Source organism: Echeneis naucrates, chromosome 9 (assembly GCF_900963305.1).
Source record: "Echeneis naucrates chromosome 9, fEcheNa1.1, whole genome shotgun sequence".
NCBI classification, from domain to species: domain Eukaryota; kingdom Metazoa; phylum Chordata; class Actinopteri; order Carangiformes; family Echeneidae; genus Echeneis; species Echeneis naucrates.
The window spans coordinates 18,655,679-18,677,448 of record NC_042519.1 but is presented as its reverse complement, the minus strand read 5'-3'; the positions used below and the strand labels follow the sequence as shown (position 1 = coordinate 18,677,448).

General features: G+C 41.3%; 2 protein-coding genes across 6 annotated transcripts in view; both read right to left on the bottom strand.

The window, feature by feature from the left end:
- The window catches only part of rasgrf2b (Ras protein-specific guanine nucleotide-releasing factor 2b), a 31,470-nt gene extending 27,841 nt beyond the window's left edge, over positions 1–3,629 (bottom strand). For both annotated transcript variants that reach the window (XM_029510266.1, XM_029510267.1), the window contains exon 1: positions 2,901–3,629. In XM_029510266.1, coding sequence (XP_029366126.1) covers positions 2,901–3,176 — 276 coding nt within the window. In that variant the 5' untranslated portion in view covers positions 3,177–3,629. The remainder of the gene's footprint in view (positions 1–2,900) is intronic.
- Positions 3,630–4,275: 646 nt separating this feature from the next.
- Positions 4,276–21,770, bottom strand: part of msh3 (mutS homolog 3 (E. coli)) — a 31,779-nt gene continuing 14,284 nt past the window's right edge. For 3 of the 4 annotated variants that reach the window (XM_029510559.1, XM_029510560.1, XM_029510561.1), the window contains exons 17-24: positions 21,280–21,396; positions 20,965–21,072; positions 19,980–20,094; positions 19,586–19,743; positions 13,397–13,583; positions 6,650–6,782; positions 6,327–6,495; positions 4,276–4,571 (exon numbers count right to left, since the gene is read on the bottom strand). In XM_029510559.1, coding sequence (XP_029366419.1) covers positions 4,490–4,571; positions 6,327–6,495; positions 6,650–6,782; positions 13,397–13,583; positions 19,586–19,743; positions 19,980–20,094; positions 20,965–21,072; positions 21,280–21,396 — 1,069 coding nt within the window. In that variant the 3' untranslated portion in view covers positions 4,276–4,489. Of the gene's footprint in view, positions 4,572–6,326; positions 6,496–6,649; positions 6,783–13,396; positions 13,584–19,585; positions 19,744–19,979; positions 20,095–20,964; positions 21,073–21,279; positions 21,397–21,770 lie in introns of those variants that run through there. The other variant, XM_029510562.1, reaches the window with a different exon arrangement.

Genomic DNA, 21,770 nt, shown 5'->3' with positions numbered 1-21,770 from the left:
TCTGTGCTTTTTGAAGTTTTCAAACACAGAGTCGGATGAGCTCTGCAGTCACAACAGGGATTTCCAGAAACAGTGGAAGTCGGTGGACACCTCAGCGACAGCAGAAACGACCGAGGAAGTCACAGCACAGTTATTATTTTAGTAGTTAGCGTTTTTGGTTCACGCCTGCTGGCTACATAACATGACAATGGTTTTATTTGAACATCTGCCATGGTCGCCGGGTGCTGAATAGGATCAGTGTTTAGGTAAAGTAATGATAATATTAACAATGGCTGCATAACTCCACCCGTAATTTTATTACACAGTTAGACACGACCCATCTATCACCCTGCCCTGACCCGTCAGTGGCTGTAAACCATGAGCTGAGAGCAGCTCCTCTCTCAACACGTGACTTTGGACCGAGATGTTTCGTCACATTCTCACACAGTCATGATCTTCATCATTTTTACTCCCTAATCTACCCCCCCGAGCGCAACACATTCTGGTTCTCTCAAATAAGCACATTTCCTCCAATGCTGAACTATTTGTTGAACATAACCTCAATCCGAATCCATGAACAGCTGTTATTTTGGAGACAAATGTCTTCCACAGCCTACAGTATACTCCATGCAATAAAAATCTGATATTTGAAGACTTTTTTTTTTTTTTTTTGAAAAATCTTCCCCTGTTGTCATCCATATATTGATTGGTACAGTATTTTAAAGCGACAGCTTAAAAGTTTTGGCATTAATGAGGATCAGGCAACCACAACACAAACGTATGCAAAGAATGGATACGACAGATTAAATGACACTGTTAACGTGATTAAAAAAATCACAGATTTTTCTAAATATGAGCATCAGTACCTGTACACGCCCATTACATTACATTCTTTATCTCTTATTGGACACTTTGCACAGTCAGCTACATCAACAACTTTCTTGGACTTTACCAGAGGTCTTTTACCAAGAGATAGAAATTCATATGCTACTCATATATGACAAGCAAATTTTGTAAAATGGCTGATGATCTCCATCAGGTCGTGGCCTCTGCAGAACTCTTTTTAGGATCAGTAACGAATATAGAGCTTGACAAATATACGCAGCTAAATTGCTGGTCGCAATGTGCAACCAGTCACACTGTAAGCCATTCAAAGCAGTGTGAATACTTTCCATGTTATTTGAAGGGGTTTTGTCTATCTACAATAAAGAGAGAGAGAGAGACAGAGGGAGCGTGAGGCAGTAGCTGTGTTATTTGTGTGGATGCATTGTGGTTCACTGTGGGGGTGTGAAACTGCAGGTTCCTGGCGGACTCGCTCAACTGCACAGAGAAACAGTGAAGAGTTAGAACAACTGATGGAGAGATGGAAGGCCCTCTCTTACTTCATCCTAAAAAAAACCCTCATACAAAACCACGCACCAAACTGAACACTCTGAAACTCTCCTTGGTCGATAAAAGCGCGTACACAATCGTAAACTAGACAAATTGTCGTCGTTATTTGGTGTATGCCTCCTGTGTGCATTGTGATGTAATAATACACTTGCATGTCACCACACAAGGTTTCTGCTGAGTACATATAGAAAACATCCCTAATTAAACATCACAGCTGTAGTGAGAGCATGAGAGAGATGGGGATGGAGAGCGAAAGTCAGTCTGTATATGAAAAAAAAAAAGAAAAAAAAAGAGTGAAATAAAATATGATCACTATCCAGCATTTGCCCTCAAAAAAACATGTTTGTCCTCTTTTCATCATCATGAGTTACAACTCCATTACAGAAAAAAGACCAGATATCGTCCTCTTGTTTTATGTACGGCTTGATTAAAACACTCATCACAATATCCCCCTGGCTCTTCTAAAGCCTCTTCACCATTCGCACACATCTGTAACGAATTATGTTTACACATAGCGTGCATTTAAAGAGACAGACGTCTGCCACACAGGTAGGAAGGAGTCTGTTGGGACAAATGTTTCTCAACAATGATGTCTGGTGTTTTATGTCTCTCTCCCCAAATCACATATATGACACAGACGTGACACTTGCTGCCTCCTTAACCCTTTTACTGCTAAAAAGTCAGTATCCCTCCCTCTGTTTTAACGGGCATGATGCCTGTGCTCAGTTCCCAAAGCTGGCTGAAAACTAAAATAAAAAAAAAAAAGCTTCTCTCTCTGTGTAATTACTTTCATCAAGTCAAGGTTAGGTTGTTTTTTTTATAAAACAAAGACTGATGCTTGATTGGCATAAGCATATGCTTGGTGTGAATTGTGACCAGTGAACATTTTTTTTTTCTCAATGAAAAGCATGTGCAAATGGTGATTCAAATGTTTCCTAGCAACAAGATGCGGCAGAAACAACGGCGAGGAAACTTCCAGGGGCACCGATACAAACAGATTAGCCCCAAAATACTTATTATTTTTTATTTCATGTTACAGGTCAGAACTCAGATTTCTACTAAACGTAACTAAATGTGCCTCAGTGTTTAACTGAATGAAGCACAAGCCCAGATCTATTTGAAATAACTGCATTGATTTGGTAAATAATATTTTAGGCAGTGTAAAGGAACAGAATAAAGAAAATGGAAAATATGCATGTAAAGGAAAAAAACTATGTATAACTGAACTGAGCTAAGGATGTGATTGTCACTATTATTATTATTAAAATACTGTGAGCTATTTGATCTGATCCTGGGGGAATGGTCACCTGGAAGGAGGATGCACTTGGAGCTCTGAATCTGTGAAGAGCAGAGCCTCTTCAGTCTGGCTCATTTCAGTTTCCTGTTTTTATCGTGACTTTGGTTAGCATGTCACTGGGAACAGCCACCGACAGCTTGTGGAAGTTGTGCTCCCTTTGTTTTGGCAGATGAGTCAGACTGTTTGGGCCGACGGGCTCAGATGTGGGAGTCCTTATCGCTCATTAACTCACCTGTTTCTCCAGCGGGTCCTTCCCCGTGGCGGACATCTTGGGCGCCGGCGCGCGCTCGCAGGTGCATCCTTCCAACAGGTAAATCCCGGCAGGTCGCGCGCTCTGCTCGTTCTCAAAGTAGAAGAGGATGTTCTGATAAAGAGCGAAGAACTTCTCGTGCCACCGGCTGTTCTCCGCCGTCTTCTTGCACAGGTATCCGCGCTTGGTGCCCTCTTTACGCGCGACCGCCGACAGAAACAGCGCGTGTCCTTCGTTGTAGCGGACGCTCTTCTGCATTTTTTGGTCTCACTGGTTTACGGAGAGGAGAAGAAGAAGAAGAAGTGTGTGTGTGGGGCGGGGGATGGGGTGGGGGGGGGTCCAAGTCGGGAGTTCTCACCGGCAGCCCATGTTCGTCTGCGGGGCTTGCGTGGGAACTTTTCCGTCCGGGAGACGCGCGGCTCAGCGGCGCGGTGGCGCACGGAGGAAAAGTTCCCCCGCGGAAGGAAGAGCGTCTGCAGAGGAACTCATAATAAACATGTTCGAGTCCAACAAGTTCTGGGATTAATCCATGCCGATGGCCTCATTAAGAAAAAGGAAAAAGCACACGCACGCCGCTGCAAACGAAGGGCAGATTAGAAGCGGGAGAGCGCGTCGCGTCCTTCAGAGGGGAGAGCCCTCAAGTGGACACAGCGACAGACTCACACAGCAGATAAACTCTAATCGCTTTGACAGCGTTAAACTCTCTCTCTCTCTCTCACGCACTCCCACTAGGTCTCTCCACTTCTCTCTCGGCGGTGATGGGCGCTGATCTTGGGAGTTGGCGGAAAGGCGGAGCGTGAATTAGTAGTGTGTGTGTGTGTGTGTGTGTGTGAGACCATGGGATGTAAAGCAGATTTCTCATAGGCAATTGAGATTTGTTGGGTCTCTTTGAATAATTCTATAAAAAAATTTCTCTAGACCTGCTCTATATGTAAAGTGCCTTGATGTAACTTTGTTATGATTTGGTGCTATATAAATAAATCTGGTTTGATTTGATCCCACAATATTAATGGCTTTAGCTCAAAGAGCTAAAAGATATCCAGAATAAATAAATAGCCTCCACATAATAAAATGCAATATAAAGTTTCCCCATGTAAAAAAACAAAGCACATTTTTTCTGTCCAGTTTGTTTACAGGCCCTTCGGGCTCTATAGTGGTCTGCCTGTAATAAACTGATTCAAGTGACGTAACATGGAATAAAAACTTCAGTCAGAAATAAGTGAGTTAACCTGTAACCCCAGCCACTCACCTGAATTTTTCTTGTCTACCACAACTCCAACCATGCTGTGTTATTGCCATAAATCGGTGAAACACCCAGTGAAGCTCAATGAGCAGCGAGTTTGAAAAATTTGGCATTTTAAAATTTATTTCCCCACTAACTCAGATATAAACAGATCCTGCGGTGGTTACATTTGGTTTCTCACACGCAGGCAACAATGAGAGCAGGAACAACTACTGTGCTCAATTAGTGTTGAGTCCTTTCTGAAACGAGTTCTAATGTGTGCGAATATGAATATTGCTTGGTTGGTTTTCACTTTTTCGCGCTTGTGGTGTGACGATGTTGTCTTGTGTCAAGAGTTTGACTGCTGCCACTCGGTAAGGGATGATTTGTCCAAGATGCTCCACAGATCTGAGAAAAGTTTCTTGTGCTTCCTAGAAAGATGGAGACAAAGACACAGAAATGTTGCTTAAACAAAATCCTACCATCCATATTGTATATATAACATAACCTGCATGTGTTCAGCCAGTCAGCTGTCAGAGGAGAGACACACTCTCCTCTGACAGCTGTGTAAGAAACCAATAAAATCCGTTCTTAACCTCTGACCAGCAGCTTGTGTGTGATTATTGTGTACTCAGCATGGCTTCCCTCCAACAGATAACAAACATTTCATATAAGGAGGATAACACTGACAGAGAGATATGGCTCCATGTGTGCATGAGCTGACAGATATTTCATATGGGGAGGATTACTTGGGAAGAGTCTAAGCAGCACTCAGGTCCCAGCAGATTGTCTGTTACAAAGCTTTGCCATGTACAAATTTACAGAGATAGAAGCCTGAATTTGGAATATGCTGATGCTTTGACAGCAAAAGAATTAGCCATACTACTGCTTCTTAACTCACGCATTAGCATCTCTGAGTGCCAGTGTGTCTGAAAAACACCAGCGTCTGAAAAAACTAAAATAAAACCACAACACATACACATCTTCATACACATTAGTGCGCACTGATGATTGTTCTGAATACTGGAAATTTGCCAATGGAAAATAAGAGATGGGAGGAAGTAGGACAAAAATGATTACATTTGTCTTTTAATTACTAACTAAATGAGGAGCAATCCGTTAAAAATCAAGAATTAAAGCATATGAAGTCATAATAAATGGAATGGAAAACCATACCACAGACTAAAAGCAGATATTGGCAAGCCGCGCTGCGAGAGCTGAGATTTTTATTTTTTCGCTGATTAGTGGTGAACTGACAACGAATGTCAAAGGCTGCACCCATTTGAGACATTTAAGACAAAAGAGCACGTCATGAATTCCAAACCGAAAAACATCCCCTTCGTAAAGCTCCTTTCACGTAACTCTCTCTCCACTCTGAGAGCCTTTAAGTTATCAGGTGGCAAAGCTTAATCTGAACACAGTCTGATTTTCCAGGAGTATTGCTACATTTTCTCGTTCAAACATGTCAGCACAAGTATGAACTCAAATTTATTTGAGCCTTAAAGCTTAAACAAACAATTAATTTAGTGTCGGTGAAGCTGCCCTGCGATTTATTTTTCATGACACATATTTGACTCATAATTTTCACCTGTCAAACTCTATTTGTGCTTAAAAATACTAAACATACTCACCAGAAACACGGTAATAGGAAATCTCGTGATTTATTGGGGGTATAAAGAGCACCCCGGCAAAGTTGGATTTTTAAACGAATGGTTAAAAAAAAAAAATCAAAGCAGCAGAGGCTGAGATATAACCAAACTTTAGCTCTTTGGATAGATCAAGCTTCAGTAACACTGCAACCTACACTAACATAAAGCAACTCCATAGTATTTCTGTCTGAGGTGGTTTTAAAACCAAATACCCTCATTAATTTAAAAAAAAAAAAAAAGTCCAGTCTGGCAATACAGCAGGTGTCTCACCATGGTAGGTTTGGACAAAAACACAGCAAGGCCAGATTTACAGTTTGTTCTGCAAATGCAATGAAAAACTAAAATAATTGGAGTATATATATATATATATATATATATATATATATATCACATCTCACATTATTCACATCTCACATTATTCAAAAGTTCTCACACGCTGAGATGAGTAAAAAAAAAAATAAAAATAAAGCAGCTCTTGATGTGTACATGTGGCATGCATTATGCAACAGTTGGGATAAGTGTGTGTGTTTGCTGTACCTCTTGGCGTTGACAGTGTTCTCCAGCTCTTGGGCCTTATGAGCAGCAGTGTGTAGTACAGGATCTGGGATGTCAGCCAATCGGGCAACATTCAGGCCGTAGCTCCGCCCTGCAGCTCCTGCAGTCAGCCGGTAGAGGAAGGTGACAAACTCTGGCTGAACCTCTCCATCTGGCAACATAAACACATATACACGCTCAACAAAGAGCCGGGAGATGATAATAATACGGAAATGTTTCTAGCAAGATTGTGCAATGAAACCCATAATTTCCACCATAAACCGGTGAAAAGACCTTCATATTTTCACACAAACACACACAAATACCATCAGCGTCAGTCGCGATGTCTGGTTCATTGAGTAGGAAGGCCATGTGGTAGTTAGACACGTGTTCAGGATACACCCGCTCCAACTCACACAAAGGAGGATAATGGGTCACAAACAGGGTGAGGGCTTTCACCTGAAGAAAGGAAACAGTGTTAACATCCAGAAAAGTCTCTGGCAGATCCTCAGCCTTTCATACTGTCGCTGGTATCAAAACGTTAAGGATCAGGCAAACTGCATAAACAGGGTCAGTCGGGTACATACACCCCCTTCACCTCGGTCATAAAAACGCCATACGAAGGCTAGAGAACTGAGCTGCAGGCAGGAATATAACAGCCGCAATTGCTGTTCTGTAGCAGCTGACCAGAGAAGCTTGTGTCGTATTTGACAGACATGGAACGAGTTCCTCTGGTAGCTAAAAGTAAGTGACGTACAGGCTATACACTAATGTAACAACATTAGTGTGTGCTGACCATCCACATGTCATGCTCGGTTTTTACTGACAATAAAACTGTATTCTCACCTACTCACCAGTTTTGCATAGAGCCTGTGAAGTCTGAAGGCAAATTAGGTGAATGTAGCCAAGAAAGCTACAAATTCACATAAAAACTGATGTAGATGTTGGGATAATGCTGTTTAAGTTTACAGTAAAGAAATGGGCACACATTCTCATAAACAAGCTAAAGCCATGACCTGAAAATAAACAGGGCTGATAATTCACTGCTTTTCCTGCAGCTCTGAGACACTGTACTCAGGCATGGAGACACTTCACCCCAAATACTGACAACAACTTGTTAGCATGCTCACAACTACAATGACAACATACTGAGATTTAGCGTTAGCCATGCTCGTATTTGAGAATTATTGCGAGAAAAAGCACAGTTGAAGCTGGGCTTCCCCAGAGTTATTATGATTCTGTGCAAAATTCCCAACAATCCCCGTAGTTGTTGTTGAGATATTCCAGCCAGCATGTCAAACATGGCTAAAAATATAACTGATCTACAACCTCTTCCCCACAGACACACTTCAACAGCCCTAAAAATATACAATTAAAATCCATCCTTCAATACAGAATACATATCATATGCCTGCCAAGATAGAAGATTGAATATTTAATCTGAGCTGATATGAGTTCTATTATTCAATTTTTTTAATCCATATATAAAAGAAAGAGAGCTGGAGGGGTGTAAACGAGGAAGGAAAGACAAAAGGCAAAGAAAAGACACAACACATATACCACATGGTATGTGTGTTCAATTGTACCATTATGTAACACTACATGTTACCACGACTAAGCAAAAGTAGAAGCAGAACATCTTCATCTCTTGTGCTGCGGCCCAGTGTTACTTAATTGCCTCCCTGCAGTGTGGTGGGCCAATACAGAGAGACACGCTCTGAATGTTGCCACGGGTATAAACACATATACTTTACTGTGTCACTTTTTCCCTTCCATCGGGTTATTGACTTTTCTTTCTTTCTTTTCAGGATTTCTACAGCCAATTGCCCCCATTCTCCTACCTTCCACTGCACAACACTCAGATTTTCAGGCTCTGGAGACGGATTCAGTAAAGTGAAAGCAATTCACCTCATCTGGCTACACTTTAATCTCTGTCAGGCCTGAGAGCTGCCTAAAGGATACATGACTGAATACTGCCATGAAGGTTAAGACATGAAAATCACAAAAACCGGGTGGTGCGTGCACTCACTCTGTCTCCCAGCCTCTCTGTAGAACGCATGTACAAACATTTCCCTCATAGCGCTGCTCTCTCAGGACAGCTGCTAAGAGCTCTTTGCTAAAACAAATGCATTTCCTTTTCCTGCTTACTTTAACTGCCTAATCATGTAAGTGGAGGAGGGAGTGAAAAGCCCTTTTGAGTTAAGCTGTTGCGAAAAAAAACAAAAACAAAAAAAAAAAACGACTAATGCTGCATTAAGAGTCTGCAAAATGCCATTATTAATAATAATTATGTCAAATGATGACTGTGATGATAGATAAGGCAGGAGCTCTTGTGGTGGAGGGGGTCTAAGTCTTACATCATCACTGCAGACGGGCGGCTCCAGGATCAGCCAGCTACCCACTCCGTCCAACAAAGGTCACATGTCACGAGTAATACCTCTCTCTGTAAGAGACGCGCAGGGTCGCTCCCATGTCTTCCCAACTCAGACACACAGATCTGAACATGCTGAAACACATGTAAAACATGTTCATATCCACACACACACACACACACACACACACACACACACAGACAAGCTACGTCAATCACTCCTGTCCACCTACACTGCAAGGTAAGAACAAATGGAGCATGGCAGAGGGAGGCAGTAGTCTGGATAATGGTCTGATTAGGTGCTAATGGCAGCTCATTACCAGACCACCCCAGGGTACACTGATAGCTGTGTGCTGCAGAGCTAGACAGTCTGATGAAATTACTCAATTAATTGATTAATTATGGGAAACCTTTACGATCACATAATCTTTTCGGTCACTATCAAGAAAATATCCAAATAATTAGCTGGGTAATCCTGCGCATCCATATTTATGCAGTCATTCCGAACGAATATGCAGCTTTGAAGTCAGTGACGGTTTTGAAACTACACAACATTGTTGTTTGGTCATTTTCCTGCAGGCATTGATTAGGGTAACTATTAGTTGATTGATAGGGAAAATAAAAGCTAGCTGCAATAAACACACACTAGGCAGCGAAGACTTCAGGAGGCGGGGCCCTGATAGTACAGGCTCTGTGTTCTGCTCACACAAACACAAAGGTTCAAATGAAACACAATCAGAAGGGTGCTCTGCTACATACAAAGACATTTCACTGCATTGTAACTTTATGTACTTCCTTTACTCATGGCCTGGGGTGTTTCATTGTGCACCTGTGGATCACCCCTGCTCTTCTCATCTGTTTTATAATGACATGCTGTCAAAGATACGAGCGTGTGAACGCTGCCAAGTGCACTTCCACTGACTAATCTGATCCTGAGGAAAAGGCTAGAGGTGTCAGCACCACTATTAGTGACTGCCTGTCTTGTTACTGCTCTCTGTCCAATTAGAGTCAAACCCAATGCTTACTCCAGTCCACACCTCGCTAATATCAAGGCACTCACTCAGGTGCTTTGTGTGCAAGCACAAGTGTGTGTGAGTAAGCATATATATCTGTAATAAGACGTGTGTGTGTGTGTGTGTGTGTGTGTGTGCGTGTGTGTCTACGAAGCCGGCATGTGTGCTTCCCATTTGAGCCATGAGTCAGTCTTCTCATTGGCCTAATTTGAGGCTCGACCTTTCCTTTATGTCATGTTTGCTTTTTGTTTAAATAGACTTGTTTGGTGATTTTGGCACCCGGAGTGCAATAGTAAAGAATGAGGCTGACATGGACTGCTGCTTCAGTGCATCTGCACAACTGCTGATTTGGACCTGATCCAGGACAACAAAGATTGTTGTCTTTTTGTGTCTTTCTCTGGCTTTGAAATGGCTTTTTCAAAATGTATCCTATTTGCATATTTTCTCTCCTCCAAAAGACTCTAGTTTTTTTTGTGGTTTTTCACACCAATAAGTCAATTTGAATTAACATGACTTTTGCATCAATAACTTTGTGAGAATTTAAACTTTATATCCTGTGGCTTAAAGTGGAAATGCCACCTATTTTAATTTTAGCAAAGTCTGCCAGCATGACTTTAGAGGTTCCTATACGTATCTTAAAAGAATGCTGAATGAAGCCATTTGTGGTTCCAGAGTTAGCTGTGCTAAATCTGATAAAGGCGTCGAGCTGAAAATTGGAAGCTTAATCAGAAAAAAATGACCATAATCTTGTAACAATAATAACAACACTTTATTCCTGAGACCCATTCTGTTGGTGACCACTGTTCTAAACAACGTAAGGATTTCAACGAGTCTTCTGATTATTCTTACAATAAAACCTGAAGCAGCCAGAAATTCAAACAAAGAAGGCAACTGCAGTGAGCTGAGAGCAAAACAGGCAAGTATGGTATCCGTTTGTATGAGTACAGGGCAGGCACAGAGCAGCGCAGAGTGCAGTGGAGCACATGTGGGTCTTCGTAGGAGCTTTTGTGCATCAACATGAGTACATCAGACCATTTACGCCCACATGGTATAATACATTCTTCTGGATATTTACCCATTCGTGTGCAGCCGAAAGTGAGCTTCAGTGAGTCCCTGTGTGGAGCGCGATGCAAGCTACTATTACAGAGCAGTATTACAATGCATGTGCTGAAACATTCAGGTCTGATTCATGCTAAGAGTGGAGAGTAATGTGTAGTGTTAGTGTGAAGGTAATGGCAGGACCTGCTGTTAATGTGAATAACAAGTGAGAGCCCGAGTAAATCTGAGAGTGAGTAAGGACGAAAGAAGAGGACAGTGTGAGGCATTTCACACATCACAGCTCAACAGGAACTGAATAAACATATAGTGAGGCAGTGTGCTGGTCGCGGTTTCACCATAAATCCCAGAAACCCAGCCGAGGCGACTTCTCATTTTACTGATTCTCTCTTCTCTGCTTTCCTTGTTTCTTTTCTCTCTCTGCATCAAGGCTGTGTCTTTTGTTGAGTGGTGTTATGAAACCTATCTACATTCTTAACTACCTCTCAGGTGAGTGTTGGGGACAGGGCAAGGTGTGTTTCTATAACAACCAAGTCAAAGGAAGTGCAGTCTCGACTTTTGACGCTAATAGTTGAGTCTGGCAAGAAGGCGGAGGGAAGTGAAGGCAGAGGAGGAGGGGAAGAGTAGGAGGAAAAGGAGCGAGCAAGATTCTGCAGGTCTGCCTGTAACGAGGAGTCCTTTCTGCACATTTTTTTTATTTGTCTTTCCTTTAATAGCAAGGCTTTTCTAACAAATCAATGCCGTTACACAACAGGTAGTTCAAGAGCTCCCCACTGCATTAGCTGCTGCTTACAAATATCCATTCTACGTTTTCCAGCATAATTACATCCCTGCAAGAGTCTGTCCGAAGACTAATGTGCAACCAGGAAAACATTAAAAGTGGAAGAAGGTTTTTAAATATAGATGTTTATTCATCTTTTTTTGAAAAATCTTTACATGACGTACGTGTTTCACTGATAAATCCTAAAGGGCACTAATACCACACGCCGCACCATTCAACTGCTTAAAGTAAAAAAAAAAAAAAAAAAAAAAAAAAACTCAGTCCTGCTCGATTTGAATAGTTGTAAAATTTTGTCTGACAATTAGATGCAGAGTTGTAGAATTGTTGTAAAAGTATCACCAATATATCAGCAACATCTGTTTGGCCCCCCCAATTGAAGTGTTAAGCTGCTGGGCACCAGAATAAGCAGAATACTTTTACAATTTCATATGGGAACAGTGTAATTGGACAGCGCAAAACGATTTGACAATAATATCGTACAAAGGGAAATATATAAAAACATATATAAAGCCAAACCAACCACCACCATCGTGGCGGCTCCACAGCGGATCTGACCTGATAAAAGAGCAGATTTCTTACTGTTATCTTATTCCTTCACATAGGATCTGAAATTATGGAAAGACACCTAAAGCATCTACAAGTTGAGTGTCAGGAGTGTGATTGATTGGAAGATGTAAAGAACATTACAGTGAGTCAATCAGAGGCGAGTCCATTGATTTGTTGGCAGGAGGAAACACTCCAGGTGATCTAACAGATGATTGGGGTAAGACGTAAAGTACCACCCCTCCACTCCCCAGTGTTACCAGCTGTGTTCTCCAAGCAGCACAGTCCATGTCAAACTGCAGCCATTGATCTGTTTGATCAACACGAATTGGCACAGACTGTACAATAAGATCCCCACGAAGAAACAAAACTTTCATTTGCCAGCTGTGGTATTGATAAGTCCCTTTTACGTGTACAAACACACGAAGATGCACAATACTGTCCAACACCTGACTGACTCCTGACTGTACAAGTTCACACAACAACAGCACACACACACACAGATTGACTGATCCCAAGCAGTCCTGAAAAGCCCAGTACATCTCCAGCTCTGTCTCTTCTCTTCAGTAACCCATGAGCCTCTGGGCAGTTTTCTTCTGCCTTTACTAAAATAACACCTTTGCTCTTTCACTATATATAATTACTACAACAACTGACGAGACTGAATAGACAAGAAAATGGTAGCAACACAGTAGACATGTATGATCCCTTATGAGAGTGTAAATGTGGACACTAGACAACCTGCCATTAGCCTTGATTATGTGGCTGTATCATGATGGTGAAATGAGCCTTTTCACAGTATAATATGCATCCTTTCAGCCAGTGGAAATCTTGAAATTTCACCCTTTCTCTTCCTACATCTCTTTCAAAGGCTTCCTGCTCTCTAAAAGCATATTAACACTATAGATCATGTTTCTCCATGTTTTTCCGCTCGCCTGTTGAGGTGTCTCTTGTGGGCCGTCCCTCTGCAAAAGAAACAATTACGGCAGCCTGCAAAGCCCCTTGAATCAATAACTTGCATGCGCAGACAAACATACGCGTTTTTACACACACCCATTCACTGAGAGCCATTTATTTGATCGCTAATTGGGCTGGCGTCAGGATTCTGTAATGCTTGAAAATTTTCAAACAACCTGAATACCTATGTGTATGACAAACATTTGGTAAATCAGCAGCCACACAACCGTTACATGCCCCAAATGTCCCACAGGGGCCTTTCATCTCCTCTCTCATTTCTTTTCCTCCAATCCATCTTGTCTTCAGCACACAGCGTTCATTTACTCATACACACAAACCAGCGTGCACTCACCACTCTGATGAAGTGCTCCAGGGTTGCATAGGCAATGGCGATCCCATCATGGGTGCTTGTTCCCCGTCCCAGTTCATCAAGGATGACCAGTGAACGGTCAGTTGCACGGGAAATTATCTCAGAGGTTTCGCTCAGCTCTTCCATGAACGTGCTGCGGCCTTTGTAGATGTTGTCTGAAGCCCCCATCCTGATAACCAATCAGATAAAAAAAAAAAGGTTAAAAAGCAGTAAGCTGATAAAGAGCTATGGATTCATGTGAGGAATATTTCATTGCTTATCTATGTGGGGAAAAAAAACATAACATCATAAATAATTTTGATTAGGATCTTCAGTTGAACTGAGAACTGAAGATGCCTTGCTCCTCAAAAGGAGAATAATCTTTTCTACCTAGAAGCCTGAATCATTTCATTAAAATCCTGACTGAATGTGAGTTAAATTGGAGTTTAAATCAAACTGACAGAAATAGAATATATGTTTACTCTGTTTACCACATTCACATCATCGTCTTTTTCATCATTGCTTGTCAGTTTTCCTTTTGGATCAAACCGAGATAATTCAACAGTCATTTTATTAGGTTTGTACCCCCGCCAACAGCAGGCTCAGGGTTTCTCTGCGGGAGCTGCTGGACAGTCTAACAGCATCTACTGTGGGCTATAACATCATCCCATCTAATAACTGTCACATTCTTTTTCACCTCCGCTCACATTATTTTTATTTAGACATTAATGAGTAGCATTGGAAATTTTATACGAGCAAAGTCACAGAGATTAAGACAATAACATAGGAGGCCCCAACTACAATGCGATCACTGCATGGGGTGCAGGGAAAAAGGAACAGCGGAGTATCACGTTGAACACAACTGATGTTGCCATCTGTCCAGTCCACATCAACAGATACCTGCTGCGTGAAGAAACACCACAGCAAAACATTGAATTCTTCAAAGCCCGTTTGACAGCTGCTCTGATGCAGGCTGACAGACAGAGCAGTGGCTCATCTGATAAAAACTTGACACCAGCTGGATCACCGATGCCACATCTTTCTTCTATATCGCACTATATCTGCCCACTGAAGAGGGGAGCACAACAGCACTCTGCCAGCTGGGTGTCCTTCAGCCCCTTCTTCAAACAAACCCACCCTGAAAATAGACTCAATTTAGCATCACCTCGAACGTCTTCAGAAAGCACTCAAATGTTTATTCGACACTTCTGGATCCTTCTTATTCTGGGGATCTTGTTTTCACTTGCATTTTACTGATACGTGTATGAAGAGATGTGAATCGCTATTTTATATGAAAGACTGACACAAACTGTGTCAATCTGTCACTGGCATTAAAGGACGCTGCCGTCACTTCATTGCACTCAAGCTGAGCAAAAAGAGCAGAACACAATACGCAGCCATCGCTTGGCGCCAACGTGGCGACCCTTAGCTGCAGAATGTGAACTTCTGACAGCAATATAAATGTGACTGCAGGAGCTTCCACACTTCATAATAAAGCAGATGAAATAGTTGATAAAGAGAAGAGTGGAAATGTTTCAGCTGTCAAAGATTAGATACATTTCAGGTTTCAGTGTGCTGCTAAATGTGGTGGAGAGGAACTGGCAGCAGGAACACATCTAATCCGTCCACCATCTGAAGCCGTTCACCTTCATAAAATATTATGAGAGCCTGAATATCAGGCATCAGAGAAGTTTAAGCCAGTCTGTGCTACAAGTGCTTTTATTGTTGCTCACCTTTCTTTTTTTTTTTTTCTATATCTGGAAGCAACTTTGAGTACTTTTCATTCAGTTTAAAGATGTCAATCTTGTCGAACCCAAGGTTTTCCTTTATTTGATGGGGATGTCATGCTACTTGTTTGTATATGAACACTTATTTACTTGTACCGTTTATGTATCTCCAGCATATATATTTCTATAGGAGGTTTATATATAGGTTTTTATAGACTTGGGAAATTATTTTTTCAGAAGTTTGTACTCTAGGTGCAGGAATCAGTGTTCTTGGCAGTTTTTCCTGTGATAAATTGTCCTGTGATCTTTATAATGTTCATATCGACATCAGAATGATTTCGTATCAATGAATATTAACAGCCGCAAAATAAATTTTGGCCATATCATCCGGCCCCATCCCGAGCTTTCATCCACCACTACGCCCAGCAGCAGTGCTCTACTGGCCTGGTGACTGTGCTACCATTCATTCCACCAACAGCATCACAAAGTTTATCTCAGGAAGAGATGAGACAGCCTACAGTGTGGGAGCTTGGTGTTCAAAGGCTAGCATTGTACTGGCTTCAAAAACACATCAGATTTCTGGAAAAACAGTGCAGACCCCAATCTGACACACATCAACACTGTGGGAGAAACAACCTGCAGCGGAAGCTGCTAGTGTCCCATTAAGACAACTCCATTTAAGAGCGTGTTGACATACTGCATCTCTGTGTGGTTTCCCAGTTGCACAGCAGCAGACAGGTCAGCCCTTCAGAGGGTCATTAATTCCACCCTAAGGATCATTGGCTGCTCGCTGCCCTCTGGTAGAGACCACTGGTCCACCGTAACATGGAAAAACTGCTTTAAGACACTTCGACTACAGTCTTTCAGAAGAGATGGGAACTAAGCTGAATAAAGCTGAGCAGCACCCATCTTTCTATGTGCAGTGCTGAAGAAAAGGACTGACGTAAGCACATCAACAATGTCAATGGTTCTGAATTCCAAGATTTGCATTATTGCATTATTTCTGCAGAGTTCTACAGAACCTGATTCAAACGAAGGCCCAAACAGCCATATACAAAATGCACAGGCTCAGTGACGCTGCAGCACTATTTAGGGTGCTGCCATTCTTCCCATGCTCAACGTGTTAAAACACCCACTGAGGTGATGATGGTGCACAGAAACCAATCGGCACCAAAACACCCACCATAGTTTGGGAGGTTTTTCTTCACATTAGTAACACTTCTACGCGCCCCCCCTCCACACTATCCCATAAAAGGACTAAACTATCTCACTGTAGTTTCCGATGGGAGGGGAGGTCGTGAACATATAATCACTGCTAGGAACCCATGGTTGATTAAACGACCTTTTCAAAAACATACTTTTGCATTCTGCTTCCTTTTGCTGTTTCCATAACAACCGTGAAGTGATGGAAGGAGTGCTCTATAACCCTCAGGACTCAATACCAACAAGAAGACACGTTCACATTTTAATCCCTCAGCTACCATAACACACACACACACACACACACGAAAGTATAAGAATACACAGATTATGCTTAAAACACTGGATATCATACGTGTAGAAAAACTGGAGCACGGCGGCCTGAGCAGTAAAATAAACCAAGACTGTGAGGCAGCATGCAGCTCTAAAAAAGATCTTTCATTGTATCCTCATTGATAATCAATCATCCGGATCAGTTCAGACAGGATATCCCATTAAACACCTACGCACCATCTCATTACCTCCATCACACAGGTCTGCTTATTCCACTGTGCTAAAACTCACAAGCTCTCACTCAATGTCTGTCTCCCTCTCACTCACAAACACATAAAATCTCTCATATAAAATATATATTAAAAAAAATAAAAATAAAAATAAATATATATATATATATATATATATATATATATAATCAAAAATCCCACCGCAGCATCTATTACACTATTCACCATACAGTGGTCAAAGTGGTGAAAGGATCCTGGTCTTGATAATACAGTCAGTCTGTGATCAGAAGACAGCTGAGCAGTCCAATTAGAAACAGAGAGGATGACAGAAGAGCAGGAGGTGAGGTAAGTTCAGCGGGTGCTGTGTGGCTGTGTTCCTTTTGTCTATGGATATTAATTAGCTCCATGATTTTCAGGAAATAGTGCGATGAAATTCCGAGACTTAACTAAACATCAAAGGGATAAACACGTGGAGACAGTGTAGTACTTTTTTTTTTCTTTTTTTTATATGTAAACTTACTCACTGAAGCTGACTTTTTCCTCTGACCCACACTCTTCCTCTTCCCCTCACAAAGATGGCTATTCTATTCCTTTATTCAACGTCTTTGATTAGAACAAGAATTTACTCATTACTCAGAAACACACCAAAGTTTTATAAAAACAAGGGCACGGAGGCAACACAGTTTGATTCAGATATCTATCTATGGGCTTTCATGCCTTTATTTTAGTATGTAACTGGCAAAGAGGCTCACAATAAACAAGAAGAGAGAGAGGGGAATGACCTGCAGCTTGAGTCCCTAGCCAGATTCAACAAGGGATGCTGTGATTACTGGTACATGTTCAAAATCCATGTACTATCATCAATATAATATGCACTGACAAGTCTGATTCCAGTGCTCCTAAAACATTGTTAAGGTTGATTCCATTACCTTAATTTACTCCACAAAAATAATTTTTGTGGTGAAAAAATTTAAACATCTATACATTAAAAGTAAAAGAAAAAAAGTGGTTACTGGTTTTAAGAAAAATTTCAGTTGCAAGATTTAAAAAAAATAAAATAATTTTTTTGTTTCAGGTTTAAAGATGATAAAATGTGTTATCTGTAATAATATTCGTCATTGTTATAAAATCTGTTCCTTAACTCTGTCCATGTAATTATAATCAACCCTGTCAGATTAATAACCATGAGAATGAACACTGACCAAAAGTTAGACCCTTACACATGTGAGGACCAGCCAGAGTCCCCTCATCACTTTAACAGGAAGTTAAAAAAATAAAGAAATAAATAAAAAATTCTACTAATTCTCTTCAAACAAAGAAAAATATGCATGCGTGGACGCAAACAGATCTGGAGTGCTGACAAGTCCCTGGCTCCCACTGTGATAATATATCAGAACATGCTTAAACCTCCAAAAAAGGCAAGTGCACACATCTGCAAGTCATTAGATCTAATCACATAGTGCAGCAGAGGCAGAACAACAGACCGTACGGTATATTGGCCTGTGTTCCACTCTTGTGAGGGCTGGAAACTACAAGCAGAGCTTACTGCTTCTCTCATCATAATGAGAAAAATAATGAGCAGCAAAGAAGATCAACTCCCACAAACCCTCATTGTGTGAGGGTTCCTACGCTACAGAGAGCTGTGTCAGACCGATCCGTGACGGAACAATGAAGCTGCGTCCTTTCACACAACTCTTGCTCAAATTTTTTAACCTTGTCACACATCTCCACCTGTGTGATGAGGAAAAAGACGGGAATGGATAAGTGTGTTCGACTGTGACCTGACCTCAGAATAAAATTATGTATTTCACTTGCCCTAAGTGTTATGTAATCATACTGATAAGCCAGAATCTATAGAGGTGAGAGTGTGTTGTGCTCCATCACTCCCGTTTTCTTCCTGTTGACTGAGAAAGTTGAGAAAAAAAGTTGCTCAAGTATCACTTCTTGAGTGTGTTTCTCAAACTGCCCAATATGAGAAGCTGTAGCTTCCAATGGCAGTGCTGTTATGTCATTGTTACATAACAAACTACAAATATCAGTATTGTGAAGTGTGTGATGTCTCATCTTTAATGTGCCTGCCAGGACACAAGAGACTGTTAGGTGTGAGCTCTGTTCAATTTTTCTGGATCCAAAGATTGTCTATATTCATCTCTTGTTTCTGAAGAAAAACAGACTGACTGTTGAAGCCAGCTCCCAAGTAGATTCATAAGATAATAATTAGTTTACGCAGATTACAAATAAACATATTTGTCCAGTAACTCCATATGAAGTGCTCCTTCAAAAGAAAATACTCCAAATGAAAACTGTGTGCTGTTTTGATTAACCAGTTGAAACGTAAAATCTTTTCATGTAATATTATTACTTCCAGGAGATTGAAAACTTGACCAACTTTTTTTCTTTCATACAGTACATCAATTATGAATGAAAAAAATATTATAAATCTATTGTGAAGGTTTAGCAACCTTTCTTAAATTGTTCCAAATTTTTTCACCATCGTATTGTCATTAAATTATGTTCATGTTATTTTATGTTATGTCACTTAATGTTAACTGTCACTTAATTAGAAATGAGACTGAGATTATAGCCACTTCATTTAAAAGGCAGGGCAGAGATATCAGATTTTTTAAAAAATAAACAATATTCACTCAATTACTTATTTAAAATGTGTTGGCCTCAAGACCATTCCTGTCTTACTTTGCTGCTTCCTGCAGTCTTTTTACAGGTGTCATACATATAACAAACGCATGTGCTTGTGTTCATACCTGGTGAATATGCCATCCAGTATGCCAAGGTAGGCCTCAGAGGCTGGTATGTAGGAGCCAATCTGAGCCATAACACAGATCAGGGCCACCTGGCGAATGTAGGAGCTCTTTCCCCCCATATTAGGGCCAGTGATTATCATGGTTCGCCTGCCGTCACCCTGGAGGGGACGGGATGGGAGGGGAGGGGAGGGGAAGGAAGGAGAGCGACAGATACAGAAGAGGCACAAAGAGGAAGACAGAGTCAGATATTTGCATGCTGTTCTGCACAGCTGAGGAGGTGGGTGGACAAAAAGCTTGGCTTCTCTTCCTACTGGCTTGTGTTTCTGCTGCAAGATTAACCTACACCCACTATGCCACTGAGCAAGGAAGTGTGTGTGTGTGTGTGTGTGTGTACCTGTAGTTCAGTGTGGTTGGGCACATACTGGTTGTGTTCTCCCATCAGAAGGTCTATAGCAGGATGTCTGCCATCCCTGATGATGATCTGACGCAGATTTTCATGCACATCTGGCCTGAACACAGAAAATTCTCAGTCAGTTTCACACATACATGAAAACTATTTGATATGTAGCAAACCAGTCCAGTTCCAGTTTACAATCGATGCATGGATAAAGATGGCACGATTCTTAAATCCAACACTGGGTGCCCTGAGTTCCACTGTAACAGTGTCCACATGTTTTTCCCTTTCTCATTCATAAAGGTATAAATAGAAAACTGAACATGACTGCACTTTGATAGATGATACAGATTCTTGAAAATGAAATGCAAATTCAAAGTAAATGAAAATACATAAACATAAGTGGAATATAAATTATTTATATTATAACTGCAGCTTGGTAGCCTGCCATTCCCTTTTCCATATATGGTACAATTCCCTTGGATGTAATCTATATAAGAGGCCTGTCTGTTTGTCAGTCATGCTCTAATAAAATACATTAAATTAACACACACACACAAACTGCAGATGTCTGCTTCACTTTCACTGTGATAAAGTGAAGTGCAATGGAAAGAAGGAGCACAAAAAAACTCCAGAAGATATGAATCTGCACATACAACATCAGAGAGTACTGCAGCTCACACACAGACAGAAATAAGCGTAAAATTTTAATGTTTAATAGTTCTACAATACGTGTAGAAGTGTGTGGGTGTGTGTGTGTGTGTGTGTGTCTGAGAGATGTTGGCGTTATGGCCAAGCATGCTGCTCAGCCCAGTGCATACTCCCACACACAGCCTGTCTGAGACTATAGGACATAACACAAGACACCCACACACACACGCAATATCCCATACATAAACACTTGCATGCAAAGACACACAACCTTAAGGCAAAACCAACTTAGGGGCGTACACAAATATTTACGATCATCATGAGAGGACATCACCTGCAATAGTCCCCTTGTTTAGCCACCTCAGCCAACGAGAAGAGACAGTCCATGGTTGCTAGGTGACTAATAGCCCTTTTCATGGTGTGATAGTGCTCCCCAAACTGGCTACAGAAAGAGAGAGAGGGAGAGGGATTTTCAAGTGTAAATTAAGGTAAGTGAATTCTGCGTTCTGACAAAGCAGCGCTGACAGTGTACTTGACTGTGCGGGCATCTCTCTCTCGTCAACCAGAGACTAACATGTTTTTTAGCATTTCTTTATTTGGGTTTGCGATCAGGTGTGTGTGTGTGTGTGTGTGTGTGTGGATGTCATACTCGAGAAAATTGATCCATTCCCGCTGGCAGTCCAGCAGCAGCTGTTCCCGGAGCTGCAGCAGCTTCTTGTAGCGCTCCACCAGAAAAGGAGAGTGATACCTGCTGACTGCTTTTGTGCTACAGAAGAGAAAGGAGAGACATGATTGGACTGCTGAAAAGTCCAAGTTTTAAATATCTGAGAAATCGCAGGTCACCATTTCACCATTTTGGGCCTTGCAAGGGATTTGCACATTTTAGCAGCCATGCCAGATGCTAATAATAATAATAATAATAATAATAATAATAACAACAACAATCATTTGAAGTTGTGTTTTACACATGATGAGCCCAAGTCCAATATTCTTTTCTCTGTGTGTTATGCTTTATTAACTAACAGACCCTGAGGGAAATATCAGGCTTTTTAGCTGCTAAATGCTCTACTATGTTCATTGGCAAGTCGCTGCATTTATCCGACCCCTGTGTGGTGGTGAATAGGAAGTACGAAATGGGTT